Genomic DNA, 26,714 nt, shown 5'->3' on the forward strand with positions numbered 1-26,714 from the left:
CACCAAGGCACCGACGCCCCAGATTTTACAGTTTCTACGTCAGTGACGGCGTTAACCGACAGTCCAACAGGAAACATGGACCCATTTAAAATGTTAATGTTGTCATATTTGAAACGGTCTCTACAAATGTTTTTATATGTCCGCGCCAGCGACAGTCGTGACTGGTGGTTTTCAGATTGTCATTTTGTCCCATTCATAATAAAGCACTGTTATAATAAAGTTACCTGGTTCGCTTCGGACCAGAACTGTTGACGTTTTGTTGTGAATTGACGCTTCCTGTCAACAGTTAGCTGTTAGCAGTCAGCACAAAGTTAAACTTTTACTGCGGCGCCTTTAGACATGATGATTTATTCACTGTGAGCTGGAAACAAACGAACAGCTCTACAGCTAACATATTAATATTTGTGAATCACACTGGTGCTCCGTGGTCACAAATGTGACTGTGAGTTGCTATTTGAAGCCTCATAGGAACAAAAACACCACACCTGCTCAAACTGTTGTTAAACTCAAGGTGACAGCGGTGCTATTAAACATGGATGATTTATTCACTGTGAGCTGAAAACTAACAGCTCTACAGGTTATATATTAATATTTGTGAATCACACTGGTGCTCCATGGTCACAAAATAGTGGTGGTTTGAAGCTGTGATATAAAAACAAATGACAAGACCATTTACACTTGATGTTCCTGATAAAGTCATTTTATATGTCTCACGTGGAATAAACTGTGATACGAGTTGATCTGATCAACTCAGTGCCACCCAGCTCTGAGATTAACTATTAGCTCTCACTGCTCATATACCTGACTGTATGTGTGTCAGTTTCAGTTGTTACTATATGAGATGTTACTATGGTACTGTAGTGTGTGTGTGTGTGTGTGTGTGTAGTTATGAAACTAGGTTCTGCACCGCTGACTGAAACCACACCTGTACCGACCGCAATGTTTCTTCTAATAAAGAAAGACTGAGTTGGCTTTCAGGGTTCACTTCATGTTCACTTCACGTGCACGTCATGCTCACGTGGTCGAGCGCTGGGAGCTGTTTTTAGTTTTTGGGTTTTTTTGTACGAGGGTACGACTGCCAGCAGGACGAGATGTGCTTCTCATCCACACACCACTGCACAGTCGTCCTGCCAGCGGTCTCCATGGAGACGCTCCTGTTCAGCGGCTCGAGGAGAACATTTCCCCTCCACCGCGCCCATTGTACCTTTTTCAAGAGCTCTCCTCTCGGCCTGCTCTGGAATCTGAACCCTGGGCAGATTTTTAGTTTCCTCAAAGAGAAGTTTTTTTCTTTTCACATTTGTTCTGACAGTATTCATGTCGTCACACACAGGGAGAATACACCATCAGCATTTATAAAAACTGTGTGTGTGTGGTGTTCACTGTTGGCTCGGTGTGTCAAGTCAGACACTGTGTGTTCAGGATGAGATGAAGACTTCAGACCTTTATTTATTTTCCTCCTGTTTCTTCTCTCTCATGTGTTTCACATATTTACCAACAGTAAATAAAGTATTATCTGACACCACGTTCTAATACACACGACTTTGATCACAGTTTATCATTTCAATACGCTGTTTAGTAAAAACCCTGCTGCTGTTTATCCTTTCGATCTGGTAATATTACACATGTATGAATATCTCTATATCATGTGGACTGTGGTCATGTCACACCTCCAGCTGTTTATTCTGTGTGTAACAGTCTAATGTCAGTATCACTGGACACTTTTATTTTTACAGCTTCGCTGCCTGCTGTGTTCACACTGCTCAAACTGCACACAGGTACAACCACAGGGCAGTAATTCTAGTTTACAACCTGGTGACCCAAAAGTTGTTCTTTTGATAAGCTCATAACTCATGGATAAAGACTGAGATGATTATTTAGTTTTATTGATAAAGTCATTAGTTATGACTTATAAACCTTCTGTTAAAGGAGACTCATTAGAAAGTTGAAACCTCTAATTTAAAAAGAAACTAGAGTAACCACCTCGCAGTCGTCCCTCCAACCAGTCAGGTTACAGTTTACATCCACGTCTGTTCAGACTCATATGAAGAAGCCATGATGGAGGACAATTCTTTAAATATGGACGTTACTGCAAAGAAGCTTCAAACTCTGAAACATGGATGCTTCACAGATCTGCACAGTTTCAGTTCAGTATCTGACCAAATGTCTCCCCTTCTGCTCCGCAGATATGACGTTAAAACATGACGATGTCACAGGCAAGCTGACCTTTGACCTTTTGACCTTCGTTATTTTATCCTGTTAGACATTTGTGTCAAGTTTGGTCAGAATTAGTGCATGAATTCTTCAGTTATGGACAAAAACATGTTTTGTGGGTTTATTCACGAGTCCACGTGGACGTTTGTGTCAAATTTGAAGAAATTCAAGTTGTTAATGAGATACACGTTCACGAGAATGAGACAGATGAACAACCCAAAACATGATTCCTCCAGCTGCAGCTTTGCCAGTGTGAAGGCACAGAAAAAGTTTTGTGTTGTTTTCTATCCTCCTCTTTGAGCGGCGACTCTCAAACTGAGAATCAGGACAACAACAACTGTTTAAGACTTGTCTCTTCTCAGTTTTTTATGGTTAAATACCGAACAGCGTTTCCTCCTCAGGTCTCTGAAAACTCTTCAGAAGGTTAAATGAAAGTGAAATAAACAACTTATAAAAGTATGAAAGTGCTTTAGTATAAAGGGACAAGATTTAAAAAGGTTTGGACCCTCTGACGTACATGTGTTACTGAGGGAAACTGTTTTATCTGTGTCTTCTGCCTGTTGGACGGTTTCTCTACAAACTGAGAAGCTTCAAAGAAAAACAGACAGACTCACCTGAGCTGCTCCTGCTGCTGCTGCTCCTGCTGCTGCTGCTGCTGCTGATGATGATGTTGTGCTCTGCCTCTTCTCAGGTGACAGGTAACTTCGACCGTCAGGACTTCAACAAAATGTGCTGGACGTTGTCCTCGAGGAAGAACCTGGATCAAAGCAAGCTGCTCATCTCCAACGACGACGCCTTCAAGATCTGGTGCATCTTCAACTTCCTGTCTGAGGACAGATACCCGCTGACCATCGTCACTGAGGAGGTGAGTGTCAAAGGAGACGTTCAAGGAGACGGTATCATCAGGACAAGCTGGTATCAGACTCTTCTGCAGTGCTGGGATGTAACTAAGTACATTTACTCAGGTACTGCACTGAAGTACACATTTGGAGTGTTTTCTTTTCATGCCACTTTATAGTTATACTCTGTTACATCTCATCACAACACCACACTAGTGCTTCATTGTTTTATATGAATACTTTACTGTTCTTCAGTTTGTGAAAACAGCGTCATGTAAAAGTTTCAGGCCTCCTGGTCAAAGTTTGTTTACTGTGAGTAGTTCAGTGAGTCGAAGATGAACTGATCTCCAAAATATATGTAGTCAATGATGAAACATTTCTTCAATGTTTTAATCAAGATTAGACTTTTTAATTTCATTTTTTACAATCTCAAAATAACAAAAAAAATAAAAATGGCCTGAAGCCAAAGTTTGCGCCCCTGCATGATCGGTGCTCATCTACCTGTGAAATGTTCCCCATGTCACTGGAGCATCATCCATCCACCCCCGTCTGTAACAGGTGGACAGGTGTCCCTTTAGCCCCTTTTACACTGCCAGATTTTCGGTGAATGTTGGGCCGTTTTGCCGGCAAGCTGCGAGCGTTTAGACACACAGAGACGGATTGGCGAGTTGATCTGAGGTGCCCAATTTTCCGCCTCGTAGGGTAGACATATTGGCGGAACCCTTTTAGTTTAAAAAGACCGAGGCGGCCTTCCACAACGGGAGGGGCTGCTGAAGACTTGTGGGAGGACCTGTTGATGACACTGCACGCGTGACCCACTAGCGGTGGATAAACAGGAAACAGCTGATAGCAGGAATTAGCGAGCAGCTAGTAGCAAGAGGGAAACACAAACCTGACAGACACTGTAAAGATGAGCAACTGGGGAGACAAAGAATTGCGCACCCTCCTTGTCCTCGCAAACGAAGAGACCATTAACCGTCAGGTGACGGGGACGGTGAAGGACTTACGAGAGAATTGCCGAAGGACTGACCAGCCGCGGCTTCCCTCCCACGTCACTGTTTACGTCACATGCTGAGCTACACGTTTTGTTACTTGCTCACGCCCCCCATTGCCCCGAAAAAAGTGCATTCTGTATGAACAAAAGTAGGTAGGCGGCATTTTGCTGAAACTTGTAAATGTCTGATAAAAACTTGATTTTATACCTGCTGAGGATCCACACATGCATCCTTGAAAATCCTCTGAGTGAAGGATTCTCTTCGGTAGAATTTGAAGGGTCTTTGTCATTGGAGCAGTCCTTAGGTGGGATTTGATGACGTAACGTCCTTAAAATTCAGCTGTTAAAGGATCCTTCCTTGACTTTGAGAAAGACCCAGAGGATTTATAAAGCTTTGAAATGTGCGTCACCTGTCCTTTCCTAACGATGACTGTGAACGTGCACATTAAGGTCTGAGACTCTGGGAAAAGTTGTCTCACAGCACAGATGTCTCGGGGTGTCCAAACCTGGACGGTGCAACTTTAAATTTTTTTTTGACTATAAAATGGTAAAAACTAAAATAAAACACTGATCTTGATTAAAAACCATGTTTCATCTTTAACGTCATGTCTTTTAGAGATCAGCTCATCTTCTGACTTTAGTACTTGAGTGTTGAACACTCTTCAACACTCTTGATGAAGGTCCAGTCGCACCAAAACATTAGCGTTACCAATAAATTATGAAGCTGAGCAGTGTGTGAGATTTTATGTTCAAAGACTCAGGTGATATTTTCCAACACACCTGAGACAGGTGGATGTGTGAATACCTTTCTTCAAACTCACAATGAATGAAATTTTGACCAGCTGGGCCCAAACCTTTACACGACACTGTATAAACATGTTGTTCCTCTGTTTTGTTTAATTTCCAGCAGCTTGACACGTTTGTGTTAAATGAGGAACTTTACAAGAGTAAAACTGTGGTTAATAAAAGCTTCTTGATTTTAGATTCAGCAGTATGTGATAAGAAAGTAAACGAGCCACAGAATGTGACGTCAGCGTTCAGTAGTTTGATCCTCGGTCCAAACTGAGACAAGACGATTATTGTTTTCTATACAACTTTGTTATTAATGCTGCTGAGAGACCACTGAAGCTCCAAACACTTCAATATTCAGATTATATTCAGAAAGTCTGATCTGGAGTCAGTTTTTTAAGCAGGAAAACAGATTTTTGTTCCATATTTAAGGGTCCTGATTGAGCCACTATTAACTGGGTACTGACTTGTATACTTGCAGCGTAACATGCCATTTATTTTCAGCAGTAACAGTCTGTAAGATCTTCACACTGAAAAGGTATTTCCTCTGAATCAGTTGGGTACTCATCAGAATTTGGGAAGTTATGAATGTAAATGTTTTTAATAGAATCAAAGTGACTTCCTGCTTCTCTGTTGACTCATGTAAATGTCTTTTGTTCATTCAGGATGAATATAGATCAACAGACACAAACTCTGAGATGGGTTTGAGTCGTACTGTTGGTACAGGAGGTACCTCACTGTTTAGTGTTCAGGGTTCAGTGTTCAGGGTTCAATGTTCAATGTTCAGGGTTCAGTGTTCAGGGTTCAGTGTTCAATGTTCAGGGTTCAATGTTCAGGGTTCAGTGTTCAATGTTCAGGGTTCAGTGTTCAGGGTTCAGTGTTCAAGGTTCAATGTTCAGGGTTCAGTGTTCAATGTTCAGGGTTTAGTGTTCAGTGTTCAATGTTCAATGTTCAGGGTTCAATGTTCAGGGTTCAGTGTTCAATGTTCAGGGTTCAGTGTTCAGGGTTCAATGTTCAATGTTCAGGGCTCAGTGTTCAGGGTTCAGTGTTCAGGGTTCAGTGTTCAATGTTCAATGTTCAATGTTCAGGGTTCAGTGTTCAGGGTTCAATGTTCAGGGTTCAGTGTTCAATGTTAAATGTTCAATGTTCAGGGTTCAGTGTTCAGGGTTCAGTGTTCAGGGTTCAATGTTCAGGGTTCAGTGTTCAATGTTCAATGTTCAGGGTTCAGTGTTCAGGGTTCAGGGTTCGGAGTTCTTCACCAACTGACCAGTTAAAAAACGTTTGTTGCTCAACAGCAGAACAGGAAGTTTCCAGCTTCCTGTTCTTTTACAAACACTGGAGGATTTATTGTGTGTAACAAACATCAGAGCTGAATCACAGGAAGACGTTTAGATTTATGTTTAATCAGCTCATGGAGATAAAACACACAGACACTTATCTTCAGTTTAAATGAACAGTTATAACAAAAAACAGTTGATGCAAATCTCTTTGTTATTCTTCTGACTGTATGTGTGTGTGTTTGTTGTCTGTATCTGAGCACAGATTGAGTACTTCCTGCGTAAGTTGACGGAGGCGATGGGGGGCAGCTGGGTGGAGGAGCGTTTCGAGGACTACAAGCTGCAGCTGAACTCAAAGCAGCAGAGTCTGAACGCCTGGGAGCTCATCAGCTTGGTGGGCTCGGGTCACTTCAGTAAAGGCATGGACCGCCAGACGCTCTCCATGGGCATCAACGAGGTCTACCAGGAGCTCATCATGGACGTGCTCAAACAGGTGGGAACCTGCACAGAGTCATCATGACACAGCATCTGTCAGGGAACGATCAGTGAGCTCCATCCTCTGATTAACTACAGCTGCAGAGCTTACACAGCTCGTTCCAGAGCAGATACATGACTGAAACCAGTCTGTGGTTCTTACTCAGAGATGGCGCCATAGAGCCACTACAGCGTCCCGTCCTTACACTACCTATGCAGAGCCAAACAGCAGCATCATGTGGCTCCAGTGTGTGATGTCAGACAGCATGACGACATCACAGGATCAAAAGAGGCGTGACATGTAACACAACAGCATCATCCTCTAGTGTGACATAAAACATACATGTCAGCAGCTCTTTATAAACATTAACAATGACATCACATGTCATTAACAATCAGTTAGCGTCCCTGTTATATGGCGGCTGATCTCGTCCTCTGCTCGGAGGGTAAGAAGCTCCTGGACCTCACTGTTTGAGTTAGCTGCTTACTGCTAACAGCTGCTGTTCTTCTTTTTTGAGTCAGCTGCTAACTGCTAACAGCTGCTGTTCTTTGAGTTAGCTGCTAACTGCTAACAGCTACTGTTCTTCTTTTTTGAGTCAGCTGCTAACTGCTAACAGCTGCTGTTCTTCTTCTTTGCGTTAGCTGCTAACTGCTGCTTTTTAAATCGCTCATCCTGCCGGCTGTCCGTTTTACACAGACCTTATTTGGGTGTTGTTACTGTCTCTGTTTGCGGCTCAGAGACGAGACGACTCGTTCATTCCGCGATTGTACCTTTAACACAGATCGGCGAGGCAGCGTAACGGCATGATAATCTCAGTATAAATGTTGCTTTTGATTTAACATAGATGGAAACAAAATAATCGGCAAACAAGGTTCACTGATCGACTTCTTCCAGAGCTTTCAACCACATCTCATGGTCTTCATCAGTGGAAGGATCTGGTTCAGGTGTGGAAGTTTGGATCACATGATAACAAACAGTCTGTGGATGTATGAGAAGGTTCCTGTTTCATCTGATCCTCAGTGTTCTGATGTTACTGAATCATTTCTGTCTGAAACTTCAGTTAAAGGAGAATCTGGTGTGGCTCTTGATTCTTCTACAAATCTATGAAATGACCAGGACCACTAACAAGTGTTTGAAGTCCAGCCTGATGTTTCCTTACACAGGAAGTGATGTCACTTCCACACAGTGAAGCATACAGATTATTAATCAAACACTGGTATCAGATCAGAACTCAGATGAATTCCAGGTATCTGTATCAGGACTAAACAGTCTGATCGATGTATCCCTGATGTTCCTTCACACATTATTCTGACTCATTCCCACATGCACCGTCCTGCTGACACCAAATCACTACAGCACCAAATGTAGATTAATCCGCAGCTGAAAATAGTCCACAACAAACTCACTGTTTCCTCCTGTTTGAGTGACGCCTGCTAAAAAGTACAGAAATTATTTATTCCTAAAAACAAAAAATGAAACTGTTCATGAGCTGTTTTTAAAGATCTGTCCTCAGTGGGAACCAACGGGCTGAACGTCACAGACAGGAAGCTGGAGAGAGTTAACTGACGGACCAACACGTTGTTTATTTTGGTCTTTTCATGATTTATTGACCATAAAAAAACAGAACATGAAACCAGCCTGATGTGTTTAAATGTTGCTAAAACGTCAAAGCTCCGTGTTGTGTCTGACTGTGACGAGCAGGAAGTTTCGTTTAGTCGAGTCAGTTAGTGAGGCATTAAATTATTTTGGGAGATATAAAATGTAAAAGTGTTTTAATAAGTGTTAATAAACAGTTGAGCACAAACAGCCCTCTGCAAACATGCAGTATATATAAAAAAAGGAAGTGGGAGTTTGTGGTGTGTGTGGCACGTCTGCATGTTTTCATGTGAAACAGTGGAGTGAATGTGTGACTGCGGCCGTGTAGACACAGACATAAATATCATCGTCAAAGTGAGCAGAACAAATAACACAAAGGGTTAATATTTAATATCATTTATATAATTTGAGTCTGAAAAAGATCATTATATAATGAGAGTTAATGTTCAGAGCAGCTGTTTTGTTTAAATCACCCTGATTCTCCTCCTCCTCCTCCTCCTCCTCCTGCCTGCAGGGCTACATGATGAAGAAAGGTCACAAGAGGAAGAACTGGACGGAGCGCTGGTTCCTGCTGAAGCCAAACTCCATATCTTACTACGTGGGCGAGGACCTGGCTGAGAAGAAAGGAGATATCTTATTGGATGGAAACTGCAGCGTGGAGGCAAGAACCTGCTGCTGTTTATCAATCTCTTCCTCCTGTCTGTCACCCTCCTCATCCTCAGGCTGATCTGATATCTGAGACCAGAGTGTAGAAAACATCAGCAGTATCACCTGTAACTGACACACAGATCTGAGCTTGATGTTCATGACGTGTCGGTCAGATCATACGTGTTCACACAGTACAGAGACGTGATGATATGACGTCAGCTGACCAGGTGTAATCATTAATTGTTTATTAGGGTCCGATCAGGGTGGTGACTGATGGCGAGCCTGGAGTTGACATTATGTTGTTGCAAGACATGCTGATTAACCATCTGAATATTGTCGTGTACTTTTCATGTTCGCTCATGTTTTCTATCTGTTGTTTTCCTGTGCAGCCGCTTCAGGACAAAGAAGGAAAGAAATGTCTCTTTCTCATCAAGTCGTCACATAAAAGCTTTGAAATCAGTGCGTCGGACAAGAAGAAGAAGCAGGAGTGGATCCAGGGTGAGTGGTGATAATACGCAGTGATAAATCTGTGGCTGCTTCAACATGTGACTCATAATGTGTCCTATTTCCTCCATACTCCTCCATCATGGGCACCTGACCTTTTTTTTTTTTTTTTTTTGATGGTTAATGTTTAGTTTTCTCTGTAAAATCTGCTGATGAGACAAAATACATTTTATCTCAGTGAGACATTAAATCGTGTTTAAATAGCCCTACATTAAACGTGTTATCATTCTTATAGACTTAATGTAGGGTTGTCCCAAACACCTATTTTTGGGCATCGAAGCTTCAGTGAGAAATATCTGCGATTAATTGCAGCTTTGGTCGGGGGTGGAGCTAAATGACAGACGAGGATGTCAGTCGATGCACCTAAAATAACGTCTCAAACTTTGTTAGCATGCAGGTCGCAGTAACTTTAGCCGTAGCAGCTAGAAAAAATAAAACTTGTCCAGATGGCAGATTTACCGACAGTTTTCAGGTGATTTTCAGAGCTCATCTGTGAGACGTGTTTCCTTTGGTGTAGCAGGAACTCAAATTCTGGGCGTCATATCACAAATTTTGAAACTGTTTCAGACACTTAAAGTTTTCGATATCTTGTTAGCGTGTATGCAGCCTGTCACATGTCACATGTCACATGGGATCAAACTGTCTGCAGCTTCAGTGGAGCTGCACGGCATTTAACTGACGTTAGACAAGAGCGAGTCAGAGTCACAAAACTATTTCTCAGTTTAAATGTCTGAGAGAAACTAAAAACATAAATGTTGTTGAGTAATCGAAGCTTTGAAGCTCTCAGGTCAGCTGCAGGTTTGACAAAGAGGTTCATTAGAAATTAAAGTTCAGGTTTTTCTTCCTCTGAAGAGACAAAGCAGAGCTTTAACTCACAATTATTTTCATCATTAGCAAATATGCAGATTATTTTAAATTAATCGTGTTTTATCAAATGTCAGAAAATAGTGAAATATGCACTTCATATGCAGAACACAAGTTCATGTCTTCATGTTGTTTTGTCTGATCAACACTGTGAAACCCAAAATGTTTAATTTAAAATCACATGTGACAAAGACGTTGAGAATATTTTGCATTTTTACATGAAAACAAGTTGATTATTAAAACACTCTGCAATTCTGTCGGTTGACTAATCACTAATCTATCAATAATCAATTTATTAATCAATAATCACCTCAGCTCTGATACAGGAGCCACTGCTGACAAGTTTTTTGTGTTTTCCTGCATCCTGTCATCATTAATGATCATTAATCCAGAGCTTCACTGATTATCTCTCTAACTGCAGTTTAGTTTGGTGCACATGTGCCCACAGACATGCTCTGAATGTGTTTTTCGCTCTCAGCCATTCAGACCTGTGTGAACCTGCTGCGTCAGGGTCGGCCAGCGCCGCACCGCGAGGCTCGACAGAAGCGCCGGGAGCTGCGTCTGAAGCAGCAAGCTGAGCAGGAGGAGCTGGAGCTGAGGATGAGCGAGCTGCAGACGGCTAACGAGGCCAAACAACAGGAGCTGGAGAACATGCGGAAGGTGAGAACAGAAACAAACACATTAAACTGTGAATCAGGAAACGTCTGCTGCTTCATCACTTCCTCTTTGTAGTATCCTGAAATTTAAAATAGCTCAGTGTGGAAGTGTTTCTGTGACATGAGGAGGAGTCGTAATGAAATGATGATGAAGACCGAACCTGCAGTGTGAACCAGGTGTGCACGTCAAACAGATTCTCCTCCGTCCAGTCTGACATTCAGAGATCTGAACCTCTGCACGATGATGTAACGTGCATCTCATTTTTATTTGGGCTCAAAAACAGAAGATGTGAATCAGTCGTAGAACTTCTTCTCATTATTAAACTGTGAAATAGACTTTAGATGAAAGAATTAAATTTAATGAATGAAGCCCAATTTCACAAATCACAGTTTGCATCAGAAGCTTTACAGCGTACGACCTCCCTCTGTCCTTTAAACCCTCATAGCTGATCAGGAAAAACTCCCCCAAAAAACCTCAGAGGAGACACTGAGGAGAGACGGACAGGCAACAGATGTTATGTGAACAGATCAACATAATAAAATTACAGTAATCAGTAAAAGAAAGAGACTAAAACACATGCAGAAAGAGAAGAAGCTCAAAAAAGATCCAACTCCAAAACAACCCGGACAGACAGACGGGCAGGCAGGCAGACATGCAGACAGCTGGAACAGCAACGAGAAATAGAGTTGTAAATATATATATACACACTTGAGAATATCATGTTAGTGGTTCTGGATTGATGCCCTAAAACCAAATCGATTTTCAGTTTTTTACATTTTTTAAATTAGTTTCTCTAAAAAATCCTGCAGCACTTTTATTTTATTTGTTACTGAGACAGAGGAGCAAAGTTTTCAAGCAAAATCTGATTTTAAAAAAAGCAATATACGGTATCACAATAAACAAAACATAACATGTGTCATATCACCAGATTCTTTCTAACAAACAGCTCAGTGAAACAACAGACCTGTTCAGTCAGTGAGTGGGACAGAGTGTGTGTGTGTGTGTGTGTGTGTGTGTGTGTGTGTGTGTGTGTGTGTGTGTGTGTGTGTGTGTGTGTGATGTGACTGAGCTCCTGCTGAGAGACAAAAAAAGAAGAAAAAAACAACAACACATAAATAGGAAGTAATAAAGCCAAATGTTACCTGCAGACATCACTGTACAGTAGGTGTGACCGTTGTGCACCTGAAACACCAGAGGAAAAATTGAGAGCCAACCAGGAAGTAGTTCACTGGAATCTGTCTGTGAATGAAGGGATTTCCCAACGAGGAAATTTCTCCACCTGACGATGAAAAAATAAAGTTAAACGGGAGAGGAAGTCCCCGTCTGAGATCAAACATTAAGTGACCTGGACGAAGAAGACAAAAAAGAGGCTGGATCATGGGGAGTACCACCAGTTGGTCCAGGAGCTTCTCCTCCATGATGGACATTTACAGATAGATTTTAGGATGACTCAGGGGCAGTTTGACAACCTGCTGTCTGTCATCAGGCCGTATAGCTCTGGGTATCCAGCAACCACTACCACCAGCTTCCCCTCCATTGTTTACCAACTATAAACTTGTTGTCATGGCCACCACAGAAGCCCCGCCTCTCACATCATCCCATTGGACAATGGGAAAAAGCAGAGATGACGAGGGGCGCTTTTCTGCTCTGAGTAGAAAAGAGTTGAAAGAAGTTTCATTCTCATAAAAACCATCACAAAAGCCGCCTCCAGCTGCTGAGACACTTCCTGTGTGTTCAGAAGCAGCTCAGACATGTCGCAGTGTGAAAAGGACGTTATGTTCCAGACTATGTGTTCGTCTCGACTCGGCTGTTTGGATACAAAGTGTCTGTTTTGGTCTTATCAGGAAGTTTCCTCAGCTGGACAGTAAAGTCACCACACATCTCTGTTGTCTCTTAACTGTTGTTAGCTATCACTGACTCGATCCTTAAAGGTGATGTTTTGAATATGAGGTGTAAATGAGAGGGTGCTGTGCAGAATGACGCTGAGGCTCTTGACTTGGGAGGAGAAGGGTACAGGGAATCCGTCGATGACTTGGTGAAGGTGGATTTGGCTCTAAACAAACCCTCCTGTTACTGAACATCGCTCAGATATTGTGTTTCACTGGGAAATATGTCGCAGCACAGAAGCTGAAGACGCTCTGACTTCTGTTTCACAAAGACTTCAACATACTGAAATTAAAAATCGTCTTTACACAGACTGACTCGTTGCAGAGTGATATTTCTTATCAGGGTTCCTCCAGCTGAAGGCAACACAGAGTTAAGACTTGTTAGGACTTGTTTAATGTCAGTCACTGAGACATTTAAGACCAATTTTACTATAACAAGGGACTGACAGCTGACAGATGGTGGATCATCTGCTCTGAACATCTCCGCTTGAAACAAAATCTGAGTGTCACTTCATCTGTTCTGACGTGGTGACGTCATTGTAGGAGGCATTCAATAAATGATTTTTGAAAATATATCACGTTATCAGTTCAGATCAGAGAAAAACGAAACTCTTCTACTCCCATGTCTCAGTATTTTAGGACTTTGTAAGACTTTTAATGACACTCACAATAAAATTTAAGACCAATTTTACGATAACCAAAACTGAAGGAAAAGTAACACCAACAGACGGAGGACGTACGTCGTGTGATGGAGGATTTTCTTGGTGATTTTGTGTTTTTCACTCTACGCTTGATTCCACCATGTAAAAAAACCTTATTTTTTAGATCAATGAATTCAGTGTATTTCAGACTTTTTAAGGAACCCTGATGATGTTATTTTATTATAATTATTGATGCATTAATGCGTTCATCACTTCGACGTTGTAGCTGATGAAGGTGGAGCTGATTTAACTCCTTCATATCCTGCTGAGCTGAGTCATCTATAATAATCATCACATATTAGTTTACTTATATTTTGTAGGAATAATCTGAACCTGAAAAATAACTAGAAACTAAAACTCAAATAAATGTAGTATGAAGTAGAATCTTTACATCTGAGAGTAGAAATATAAAGTACCATTGAATAGAAATATCTAAGTAAAGTTAAAGTACTTCCAAACTGTATCCGAGTAAATCTCTTTCTGTTCCACCGCTGTGTGATGTCATGAATTAAATCTTCTACTGAGCTCATTAAACCTGAACATCAGAGGAAGGAACTCTGTTTTCCTCAAAGGAGGTACTGTAAACAGATATTTATAGTTCAGTTATCATCATCATCATCATCATCATCATCATCCTCACTGCAGGTACAGTCAGTCCTGCTGATGTCATCACAACACAAAGACTCAGAGCTGATTCAACAACATTCCTCTGAGACGACGTCACAGAGCGAGAGTGAAGTCTATTATCTGAGGAGCTGAATACACACACACACACACACACACACACACAGTTAAAGTAGGTCACCTCACACTCTGCTGGGTCTCCTGAAACTCAGCAGCAGCTCATGAATACCAACCAGAGCTAAGCTCCGCCCCCTGAGGCCTCCGACTGATGAATAATCTGTGACTGAGCACAAACACAGGAATGTGGAAGAGGGAGGAAGGAGGAGGAGCGGGTGGGGGGACACAACGGTCGTCTCCATTCAACATGTTCTTCCAGTAAATCTCCCTCAACCTGACTCACACCTCTGTCTGTTCACACTGACTGTCAGAGACGGACGGACGGATGGGCGGACAATAATAGTAATAATCATCCAGTTATAGTTCCGATATGACTCAGACAGATCCAGTTATAGAGATCGACACGACTCAGACGGATCCAGTTATAGTTCCGATACGTCTCAGACGGATCCAGTTACAGTGATCGATACGACTCAGACAGATCCAGTTATAGCGATCGACACGACTCAGAGGGATCCAGTTATAGCGATCGACACGACTCAGACGGATCCAGTTATAGTTCCGATACGTCTCAGACAGATCCAGTTACAGTGATCGATACGACTCAGACAGATCCAGTTATAGCGATCGACACGACTCAGACGGATCCAGTTATAGCAATCGACACGACTCAGACGGATCCAGTTATAGCGATCGACACGACTCAGACAGATCCAGTTATAGCGATCGACACGACTCAGACGGATCCAGTTATAGTTCCGATACGTCTCAGACGGATCCAGTTACAGTGATCGATACGACTCAGACAGATCCAGTTATAGCGATCGACACGACTCAGAGGGATCCAGTTATAGCGATCGACACGACTCAGACGGATCCAGTTATAGTTCCGATACGTCTCAGACAGATCCAGTTACAGTGATCGATACGACTCAGACAGATCCAGTTATAGCGATCGACACGACTCAGACGGATCCAGTTATAGTTCCGATACGTCTCAGACAGATCCAGTTACAGTGATCGATACGACTCAGACAGATCCAGTTATAGCGATCGACACGACTCAGACGGATCCAGTTATAGCGATCGACACGACTCAGACGGATCCAGTTATAGCGATCGATACGACTCAGACGGATCCAGTTATAGCGATCGACACAACTCAGACAGATCCAGTTATAGCGATCGATACGACTCAGACGGATCCAGTTATAGCGATCGACACGACTCAGACGGATCCAGTTATAGTTCCGATACGACTCAGACGGATCCAGTTATAGTTCCGATACGACTCAGACAGATCCAGTTATAGTGATCGACACGACTCAGACAGATCCAGTTATAGTTCCGATACGACTCAGACAGATCCAGTTATAGTGATCGATACGACTCAGACGGATCCAGTTATAGTTCCGATACGACTCAGACGGATCCAGTTATAGTTCCGATACGACTCAGACAGATCCAGTTATAGTGATCGACACGACTCAGACGGATCCAGTTATAGTTCCGATACGACTCAGACAGATCCAGTTATAGTGATCGATACGACTCAGACGGATCCAGTTATAGTTCCGATACGACTCAGACGGATCCAGTTATAGTTCCGATACGACTCAGACAGATCCAGTTATAGTGATCGACACGACTCAGACAGATCCAGTTATAGCGATCGACACGACTCAGACGGATCCAGTTATAGTTCCGATACGTCTCAGACGGATCCAGTTACAGTGATCGATACGACTCAGACAGATCCAGTTATAGCGATCGACACGACTCAGAGGGATCCAGTTATAGCGATCGACACGACTCAGACGGATCCAGTTATAGTTCCGATACGTCTCAGACAGATCCAGTTACAGTGATCGATACGACTCAGACAGATCCAGTTATAGCGATCGACACGACTCAGACGGATCCAGTTATAGTTCCGATACGTCTCAGACAGATCCAGTTACAGTGATCGATACGACTCAGACAGATCCAGTTATAGCGATCGACACGACTCAGACGGATCCAGTTATAGCGATCGACACGACTCAGACGGATCCAGTTATAGCGATCGATACGACTCAGACGGATCCAGTTATAGCGATCGACACAACTCAGACGGATCCAGTTATAGCGATCGATACGACTCAGACGGATCCAGTTATAGCGATCGACACGACTCAGACGGATCCAGTTATAGTTCCGATACGACTCAGACGGATCCAGTTATAGTGATCGATACGACTCAGACAGATCCAGTTATAGTGATCGACACGACTCAGACAGATCCAGTTATAGTTCCGATACGACTCAGACAGATCCAGTTATAGTGATCGATACGACTCAGACGGATCCAGTTATAGTTCCGATACGACTCAGACGGATCCAGTTATAGTTCCGATACGACTCAGACAGATCCAGTTATAGTGATTGACACGACTCAGACGGATCCAGTTATAGTTCCGATACGACTCAGACAGATCCAGTTATAGTGATCGATACGACTCAGACGGATCCAGTTATAGTTCCGATACGACTCAGACGGATCCAGTTATAGTTCCGATACGACTCAGACAGATCCAGTTATAGTGATCGACACGACTCAGACAGATCCAGTTATAGTTCCGATACGACTCAGACAGATCCAGTTATAGCGATCGACACGACTCAGACAGATCCAGTTATAGTTCCGATACGACTCAGACAGATCCAGTTATAGTGATCGATACGACTCAGACAGATCCAGTTACAGTGATCGACACGACTCCGACAGATCCAGTTATAGTGATCGACACGACTCAGACAGATCCAGTTATAGTTCCAATACGACTCAGACAGATCCAGTTATAGTTCCAATACGACTCAGACAGATCCAGTTACAGTGATCGACACGACTCAGACGGATCCAGTTACAGTGATCGACACGACTCAGACAGATCCAGTTACAGTGATCGACACGACTCAGACAGATCCAGTTATAGTTCCAATACGACTCAGACAGATCCAGTTACAGTGATCGACACGACTCAGACGGATCCAGTTATAGCGATCGACACGACTCAGACGGATCCAGTTATAGCGATCGACACGACTCAGACGGATCCAGTTATAGCGATCGACACAACTCAGACGGATCCAGTTATAGTTCCGATACGACTCAGACAGATCCAGTTATAGCGATCGACACGACTCAGACAGATCCAGTTATAGTTCTGATACGACTCAGACAGATCCAGTTATAGTTCCGATACGACTCAGACAGATCCAGTTATAGTTCCGATACGACTCAGACAGATCCAGTTACAGTGATTGACACAACTCAGACGGATCCAGTTATAGTTCCGATACGACTCAGACAGATCCAGTTATAGCGATCGACACGACTCAGACAGATCCAGTTATAGTTCCGATACGACTCAGACAGATCCAGTTATAGTTCCAATACGACTCAGACAGATCCAGTTATAGTTCCGATACGACTCAGACAGATCCAGTTACAGTGATTGACACGACTCAGACGGATCCAGTTATAGTGATCGATACGACTCAGACAGATCCAGTTATAGCGATCGACACGACTCAGACGGATCCAGTTATAGTTCCGATACGACTCAGACGGATCCAGTTATAGTGATCGACACGACTCACAGATCCAGTTATAGTGATCGATACGACTCAGACAGATCCAGTTATAGCGATCGACACGACTCAGACGGATCCAGTTATAGTTCCGATACGACTCAGACAGATCCAGTTATAGTGATCGACACGACTCACAGATCCAGTTATAGTGATCGATACGACTCAGACAGATCCAGTTACAGTGATCGACACGACTCAGACAGATCCAGTTATAGTGATCGACACGACTCAGACAGATCCAGTTATAGTGATCGATACGACTCAGACAGATCCAGTTACAGTGATCGACACGACTCAGACAGATCCAGTTATAGTGATCGATATGACTCAGACAGATCCAGTTATAGTGATCGATACGACTCACAGATCCAGTTATAGTGATCGACACAACTCAGACAGATCCAGTTATAGTGATCGATACGACTCAGACAGATCCAGTTATAGTGATCGATACGACTCACAGATCCAGTTATAGTGATCGACACGACTCAGACAGATCCAGTTATAGTGATCGACACGACTCAGACAGATCCAGTTACAGTGATCGATACGACTCAGACAGATCCAGTTACAGTGATCGACACGACTCAGACAGATCCAGTTATAGTGATCGACACGACTCAGACAGATCCAGTTATAGTGATCGACACGACTCAGACAGATCCAGTTATAGTGATCGATACGACTCAGACAGATCCAGTTATAGTGATCGATATGACTCAGACAGATCCAGTTACAGTGATCGACACGACTCAGACAGAGTTGCTCATTAGAGGAAGTTTCTACTGTAGGTGAATGATCACCTCTCTGACAGCGTCAGTCTGAACATTATTATCTTTGTAAAGGGTGATTATATGTTGCCTCAGATTGTACAGGTGTCCCTAATAAAGTGACCCTGAGTGTATGTACAGTACGTCAGGCTGTTTCAGAGCTGGACACGTTTGGTTCTCAGGCCTCATCTCGTCTTGTCTCGTCTCGTCTCCCACAGTCGACCAGAAACAAACACAGATACTCTTAATGACTCATTTACATATCAATACTTGTGCAGCCATTAAAGAGGAAGCTCCGTTTCTCCACGCTGGTAACAAGACTGAAACAGAAGCACAGCAGCTTCACTGACTCACAGCTCAGATTATTCACACTGTCTCTTATTCATTCATTCATTCATTCATTCATCACATGATCCTCATTAATCAGCAGCACTACATATCTGATACGTAATCAATGATTTTGATCTTATTGAAACAAATAAAGGACCAGTTTAAAGTGACCAGGGAGTGATGCTCATGATGACTGTGCCAACAGACACTGATCAGATCACTTATTATTTCTTTATCATCATCTTGTTATACCTCATCATGTCTCATCAGACAGCGTGTTCCTTTTTTATAATCAACAGTTCATGTGTGAGGAAATGATTTTAATGTTTTGGGCCTCTGGACTCTCCATCACTGCTCCTGCTGTTTTCACACCTTCGGTCTTTACATGTTTAATCTAAAGGACTTGAAACACCAAACTAAGAGTCGGCTGTCGGTCAGTGTTGGGTTGTGTGTGAGCGTCCCAGTGTGTGCGGAGTGTCCTGCACTGTTAGCGCACAGTTCATTTCACATCAGGTTTGTTGTTCATATGCTAACTGGCTAACTAGCATCTTGAATCCGTCCTTTCGGTCTTCCTGTTTTTCTTTGTGAATGATGAATACAGACGATCACTGGCTGAGCTAACCGTAGCTAACTTGTTTGTCCACTGTTTGGTCTGTGACGTAAAAGGTCAACAGGAGGGGTGTCGGTGGCTTTGTGGTAGAGCAGGCGCCCCATGTCCAAGGCTGTTGCCGCAGCGGCCCGGGTTCGAATCCAGCCTGTGGTCCTTTGCTGCATGTCATCCCCCCTTCTCTCTCTCCCCCATTCACGCTTACCTGTCCTGTCCATTAAAGGCAAAATGCCCAAAAAAAAAATCTTAAAAAAAAAAAAGGTCAACAGGAAAAAGGTCCAATACTAACAAGCTGAAAGGGGGCATATCTCCACCTATCGTAGAGGAGTCGGACATACTTGGGTCAATAAATGGATTCCCCTCCCGTGCTTGTATACTGGGACAAGGACAGTAGTCCAGTTAAATGTCCTCGTCAAGCTGGAACTGTAGCTCCACTTCACTGTTACCATGGAAACACAATGGGTCTCATTCATGAAAAGTGAGTAAATCTGTGTGTAGATTTGCACATAAAAGCCTACGCTACTAAAAACCTACTCCGGATTCAGGATTGCGTGGGAAACTCAGATTTGATCGTAAACACGTGTGTATGATCATGAATGCCAATCCATTGTAAAGTGACAGTGCGCTCCCGGTAATCAGCAATTAGCATAAATCCCCGCCCATGAATATCCAATGACCACCATATAAGGAGGTGTAGGTGCATCCTGTCGACCTGTCAGTCATGGCACAAACAAAGAAAGAGAGAGAAAGAAAAAAGAATTGATTGAAATGATTTTGGGTGAAGTGGACTTAAGAAAAAACATTTTATTTTCTTCAGTTAGTAGTGGTGTGACAGGGACAGGCAAAGCGAAGGCCTGGAGGGAGGTAACAGATGCTGTTAATGTTGTCTCCGTAGTATAAAGAACCATGTCAGAGGTGAAGCGTAAATGGTTTGATATGAAACTGGAGGCAAAGAAACGCATAAGCACACACAAAAAATACAGCGGTCACCAAACAAACAGAAGATTCATTTGTGGGGCTTTGAATGAAGTGGGAACGGGAAACCAGAGATGTTTTATGCGTAATGGATAAACTCTAGATCAGTGATGGCTGTCGGAATGTAGAGCTATTTAACATTTATTTTAACAAATGATACGGATAACATATAGCCTACAGCAGTTTGTATGCATCGTCCTCAAATTATTTGAATCTTAATAGCCTAAAGCTCTGTTTAATACAACATAAATTAAACATCTTTCAAATCAGATTTATTCATTCAAATGATCAAAAAGCCACAAAAAAACAAAACAAAACAAAAAACCACGTGTTGTCTCAAATAATTCTTTCAGCTGCTCCTGCTGAACCCAGGCACCGAGGCCGAAGAGGCTGTGATCCGGCTGTCCTTAGGGATATTTTTATTATCATCATTCAACACGTAGAAAGAACGTGTAATCTATTGAGTCGATTTACATAGATAATTCACAATCATGATCCTAATCTGGATCTTAAACCTGCTAATTGCCAACTAATTTAACTAAATGTGTTATATTTTTAATATTTTGTCATGTTTAGATGACGTGTTTCAAAGGCATCTGTGTATTGTGTCCATAACAGAGCGCAACATGAGTTAAAATTGTAATTTCCAATAGTGACAAGCAATATTTATGTGCTTTACTAAATTTACACAAGCACTACGAATGGTCAGGAGCAGGAGTAGATTTTGTTAGTAGCTACGAAAAGATCGGAGCTACTAAAATATTGACGAATGCGGACATGCACGTAAATTTCCATCTGCGAACAGTTTACACACAAATTCCTTCTGCTCACATTTCATGAATGAGACCCACTGAGTGTTGGACGGCGGCCTGTCTGTCACTGTTTTCTGTCTCAGGTTCTATTTTTCTTGTACACATGTAACCGGTGGTGTCTGACTCTGCGTTGAGTGCGTTGTGTTTGAGGAAGAGACTCAGACGTGGATATCTTTGGATGCAGTCTCCATTTAATCTGATGGAAGCAGAAAGCAGCATAGATACAAAATCCTCCGGTCAGAAACGTTGTCTTCCATAAAACGTGCCCCTACACAAATTAAATGACACAGAAATATGTTGTAGTGTATCGTAAGCACTTCACAACAAGTTTAAGCTAGCCAGTAAACTTTTAAATGCAAATAACAGAGGCTAAAACACAGAAATTTCTCCCAACCTCTGACCTCTCCCACAGAGATCAGCAACAAAAGGGAAGAGGAAAAGGCGCGGAGACACTAGCTACAGAGGGCAGTGTCACACTGTATAGTAAACGTAGGGTTACAGTCTCAAATTAAAGTTCCACATAACTGACTCGGAGGCCTAACATGTCAGGTATTAACTAAAATAAATAAAATAAACTTAAGGTTACACAGATTTTGTGTAATTATAACACAACAACCAATGTACATTTTCCTTTACACATATCGCTGCTGCATAACTGACCCTGTTACACACATATTTAATGAACACTGTTGAGAGGTTTAACATCAGCAGGTGAAATTCAGTCAGATTTCCTCAACTGCACAACAAAGTTTGAACGACTGCTTGAGATGGTTTTTAAACTTTGAGATCACTGAAATAGGAAAGTTTTTTCTTTCCTGTGACATATTTGTTTTGATATCAGATGCTACAGACTCGTCCTGCGCTGCTGTATCTTACCTTCGGTCACAGTGCTGCTACTTACAGAGTCTGGTCTTTTCTGAGGTGGAACACAGTGTCAAACACTGGAGAACAACTTCTTTAAGTGGCCATAAAAACCACAGTGACCGTACTGGTGTTAAAAAGGTTTCCAGTCTGGTGCAGCGCCCGGCGTGTTGCAGCCATCAGTAGATTGTGACAGATGGCGAAATAGTCAGTCAGACTGGTTCACATTGTCGTTGTGTAAGGAACACAGAACAACAGTTTGTCTTTGTGTGGGATGACACTGAACGCTCCCCCATGAATGGACAACAATCTGCCATTGAGGTGAAAGTCCTGTCTCATAGAGACGTCTGCATGAATGGACAATGATACACATGTAAGGACACACAGAGAGACAGAGAGGCTCTGGACTCACAGACACACAATAAGCTCTCACACTGCGCTGCTATATTTAAGACACTCTCACTGACTGAGGAGCGTTCACAGCCCGGTGACATCACCCGTCAACATGAGGTTAAACCAGCCGCACATCTCTGTCAGCTTCTTGCTTCTCCTGTCACATCTGCTCTGATGCACAACTAAGGAGACTCCAAATAAACTTCTGTATAAACATGTGAAAGAGTCTGAATATTTAACAGGAAAAAAACTCAACCATGAGTCCTCCGATGTTTAAGGAGTCGACTGAAAGAAAAAACTAATCAAGCTCAAAAAAGTGACGACAACTAAAGAAAGACGAACTGAGTTCACAGTTTACTATTTCAAATACAGAGTGTACGAGAACAGGAGAGTTTTAGGAAATGGACAGTTCAGAGTGTTAAAGACCTGACAGAGACTTTACAGTCTTGACTCCACGTGTTTTTTCAAATGGAGACATCCAGTGAGCCGTCAGCACGAAGCAGTGACGCTGGGTAGAACTTCTAATAGTAGCCCGGGCTATTATTTTCTTAAATCACTGAATCAACAGGCCCATATTTGGGACAGGCCTTTAATTCATTTCACACCAAACTTTTAATCAGCAAAGATCAGGAAATATAATCAAACTGTTTATTTAAACCAGAATGAATATTACTGTATATAAATTAGGCTTTAGATAATAAATCAACTATGAATCATTCATTTGATTTAACATCAGAGAGACAGCGAATCAGAGAGAGTTACAGCACCCGACACAACCACACTTTATCCTGTTAAAACAATCCTCACAACTGGGATTCATTTTTATAAAAACCCTTTTGATCCTTGTGATGTGAGGACCCTGACAGACTGAAGGAATGTGAATAATTTACAGGGCAATCCAGGAACAGACACATAATCTGAGGAAGCCTTATACATCTGAAGAACTTCTATAAAATAAACTACTTGGTAACGAGACCAGGCCTCTAATGGAGACAGAAATACAAAAACAGCCAGTGCCTGAAACGTCACATGTGGTGATACCATTAACATTTCCAGAAGGAGCAGTCTCTGGTGTGCGGACTTGTCTTTGTATTTTTGTATTTGTTCTTCTGTCCAGCACCCAGTATTGATCCCAGTATTGATCCTTTTTGGATGTGTGCTGTTTTTTTGAGTCTCTAACAGAGACAGGCCTTTATTAGTTTAGTCACACCGACTCGGCTTTTAATTGAAGTTTTACTGTATTTATTTTTTGATTTAAATACATTTGATTATAATCTGCTCATTTCATGTTTTGTTATCAACATTTCTAAGCAGGACGTATTAGCAGTGGACACTGTATGCTCACTGTCAGTCCCTCTTTATAACTTATATTACTGTCTGTGTTAAATAAAGGCTTTACATTTCAAATACCTACACAGGTCACACAGTCACCTCTGTTTATAGACTGAAGCCACAGTGTGCATCTTGGCCTCTAAACTAAAATAAGCAGTGTAACTGTGACAGGGCTGACGTCTCTGCTCCTGTTAAACAAACTGTTCACCTGAGTTTAAAGATGAAACCTGTTCACAGGAAACAGGAGGTGTTTTTATTTACTGGGATCAATCTGACCTTTTCTCCTCTTCCGTACAGGCTCTGGAGGAGGCTGCGGCTAACGCAGCAGAAGAAGAACGAAGGCGTCTTCAGACCCAGACTGAACTCCAGGACCGATACAGGACGGACCTGGAGAGAGAGAAAATGGTACGTCACCTTCCACTGAATCATTGCGTCACAACAGGCGGTGGAGCAACATCAATACAACTTCCCTTTTTTTAATATAATGCAGGATGTTTTTATTATTACAGCAGGTGAGTTTAATATTCTGACTGAACATTATCTACAGGTGTGAGACTGAATACTCAACAACATGAAACAGAGTTAAAGTGGAGACACGCTGCAGCTCAGAGTGAAGCTGAAACAGAACCACACAGGTTATTTTCAGTTGTGTTGACTTCCTGACTCCTCAGATAATAACACACACTTAATAACACACAGTTAATAATACTACATGTGGTGGTGATGTCTCTATGTACTGACTTGCTCTGTTGTTTGAACAGAGACACACATTGGTGACTGTACGGTCTGTTTGGTAGATGTAACCGAGAGGCATCAGTGCTGCACCTCAGGGCCTCTGTGATAACATCTGTACATGCTCAGTGTTCAGCGTGGATGTGGTGCACCAGCAGAAGATGATTATCTTCCATCAGTAACGTTATGAGTTGTTCTCAAGATGAGACAGTTTAATTTCATCACTTCAGACATTCAGTCTGACTCTGACAGCGTTAAACAGACTGAATATAAACTCAGTCTGACTCTGACAGCGTTAAACAGACTGAATATAAACTCAGTCTGACTCTGACAGCGTTAAACAGACTGAATATAAACTCAGTCTGACTCTGACAGTGTTAAACAGGCCGAATATAAACTCAGTCGGTGGTGCCGTTACTGACCTCCAGATAAAGTATTTACTTACCTGGTCCCACAGGTACGGCAGCAGATGGAGGAGCAGGTGGCCCAGAAGTCCACTGAGCTGGAGCAGTACCTGCAGCGAGTTCGGGAGCTGGAGGACATGTACCGCCAACTGGAGGACGCGCTGGAGGACGAGCGGCGTGCCAGACAGGACGAGGAGGCCGTCAGGAAGCTGCAGGCACGGTCAGTGGTGTTTGTCTTCAGGAAACTGTGTGAACTGATGTGTTCAGACACTGAGGAATAAATACAGAAACATTACAGTGATGTCAGTGCCGGTCAGATTAGTGATTTTACAGATATAAAGTCTCACCTTCACACCTGATAAAAAAACACATTATTTATTTGTTTGTTGTTAAATGCATCTTGTTGTGCTCCAAAAAACTCTGAGTGATTCTATTTTTTTAATCATTTAATCATTAGAACTCTAAAATAAGTTGGTTGTAAGCAGCATTTCTTTGAGCCAGCTGACGGCTCGTTACACATGAACGTGTGTGCGCAGATCACCAGGAAGGTGCGACCTCCGCCTCATTCTGAGTCTGGAAAACTTGGACCAGCGGCCATCTTTAAAGTCTGTTAGGACACATACATGATCAACACACACACAAGGAGTCACAGAGGTAGATCAACATCCCATGTAGCTGCTGGTCCCCGTCTGCTATCAGCTGACTGAAGCCGTCCACCTCAGATATTACAGTTTATATAAATGTTGACGCCATATTTACATTTCTCATTAATCCCTGAGCACGACCCGTCTGTAACCAGACTCGTGTTGTGACTCTGCTCCTCTTATTTTTTCACATGCAGCCAGACGTTGGACATGTACTTCCCTCTCTCCGCCACATTTCCTCTCCTGTCCTTCCTTCCTCTGTGCTGACATTAACTTTCCACCTCACGTTTGTCTAACCGCTGCTGAGCCTGTCAGCACTGTGGGTCTGACCACAGAGCTTTTATTAAACCGCCGTGTTAAAAAGACAGCCGTCAGTCTGTTAGTATTTATTAATGAAGGCCGTGTACAGGACGCCATCATCCTAACAGCCCAACATACATCACACAGAGGTGTTCAGGTTTGAGTCACAGCTACAGAGTAGATTTCAGTTACATGTGTGGAGACGCAGAAAATGGGAACATGTTTTTTCCCAGTAAGAAACTGAGTGTCATAATATTTTTTATACATGTTGTCATCAGCACTGCTGTAGTTCCTGTGTGTCTGTGTGCTTACGCAATGTGCTTACACAATTCTTCATTCAGCTGTGTGATACTAAATTCATACAAACAACCAGCCGTGACCTCACCTGTGATTCATTCAGATCTGTATCTGCCTTCATATGAAACACGTTTGATACAGAATATTTATCATTAATCCAGAGTTACATGTTCTTGAACCATGATGTTAAAAACACAGTCCGTGGTTGCTCCACAGCACCACCTGCTGACACACTGACACACTACAACCACCACTGTTTACCATCAGCTGCTTAATTTTATTTCTAAACTGAGTAAACATTTGTTAAATCCTCTTTCACACGTTAGATTTAGATATTAGGGTCGACATTATTTAATACATGCCTCACTTTAAATGTATCTAAGCTGTAAATGTTTTAACCATTGTGGTAAATGTACTCACAGTATGTACTGATGGTCGG

At 42.5% G+C, this 26,714-nt stretch overlaps 1 protein-coding gene across 5 annotated transcripts in view; it reads left to right on the forward strand.

Moving 5' to 3' along the window:
- The window catches only part of swap70b (switching B cell complex subunit SWAP70b), a 50,503-nt gene that overhangs the window by 13,254 nt on the left and 10,535 nt on the right, over positions 1 to 26,714 (forward strand). For all 5 annotated transcript variants that reach the window (XR_007449195.1, XR_007449196.1, XR_007449197.1 and 2 more), the window contains exons 3-9: positions 2,903 to 3,076; positions 6,376 to 6,603; positions 8,696 to 8,842; positions 9,219 to 9,327; positions 10,676 to 10,857; positions 24,196 to 24,303; positions 25,088 to 25,254. Coding sequence is in view for 1 of the 5 variants with exons in the window: in XM_049574687.1 (XP_049430644.1) it covers positions 2,903 to 3,076; positions 6,376 to 6,603; positions 8,696 to 8,842; positions 9,219 to 9,327; positions 10,676 to 10,857; positions 24,196 to 24,303; positions 25,088 to 25,254 (1,115 nt within the window). In the remaining 4 variants the exon portion in view is untranslated. The remainder of the gene's footprint in view (positions 1 to 2,902; positions 3,077 to 6,375; positions 6,604 to 8,695; positions 8,843 to 9,218; positions 9,328 to 10,675; positions 10,858 to 24,195; positions 24,304 to 25,087; positions 25,255 to 26,714) is intronic.

The sequence above is a fragment of the Epinephelus fuscoguttatus genome, linkage group LG4 (assembly GCF_011397635.1).
Source record: "Epinephelus fuscoguttatus linkage group LG4, E.fuscoguttatus.final_Chr_v1".
NCBI classification, from domain to species: domain Eukaryota; kingdom Metazoa; phylum Chordata; class Actinopteri; order Perciformes; family Serranidae; genus Epinephelus; species Epinephelus fuscoguttatus.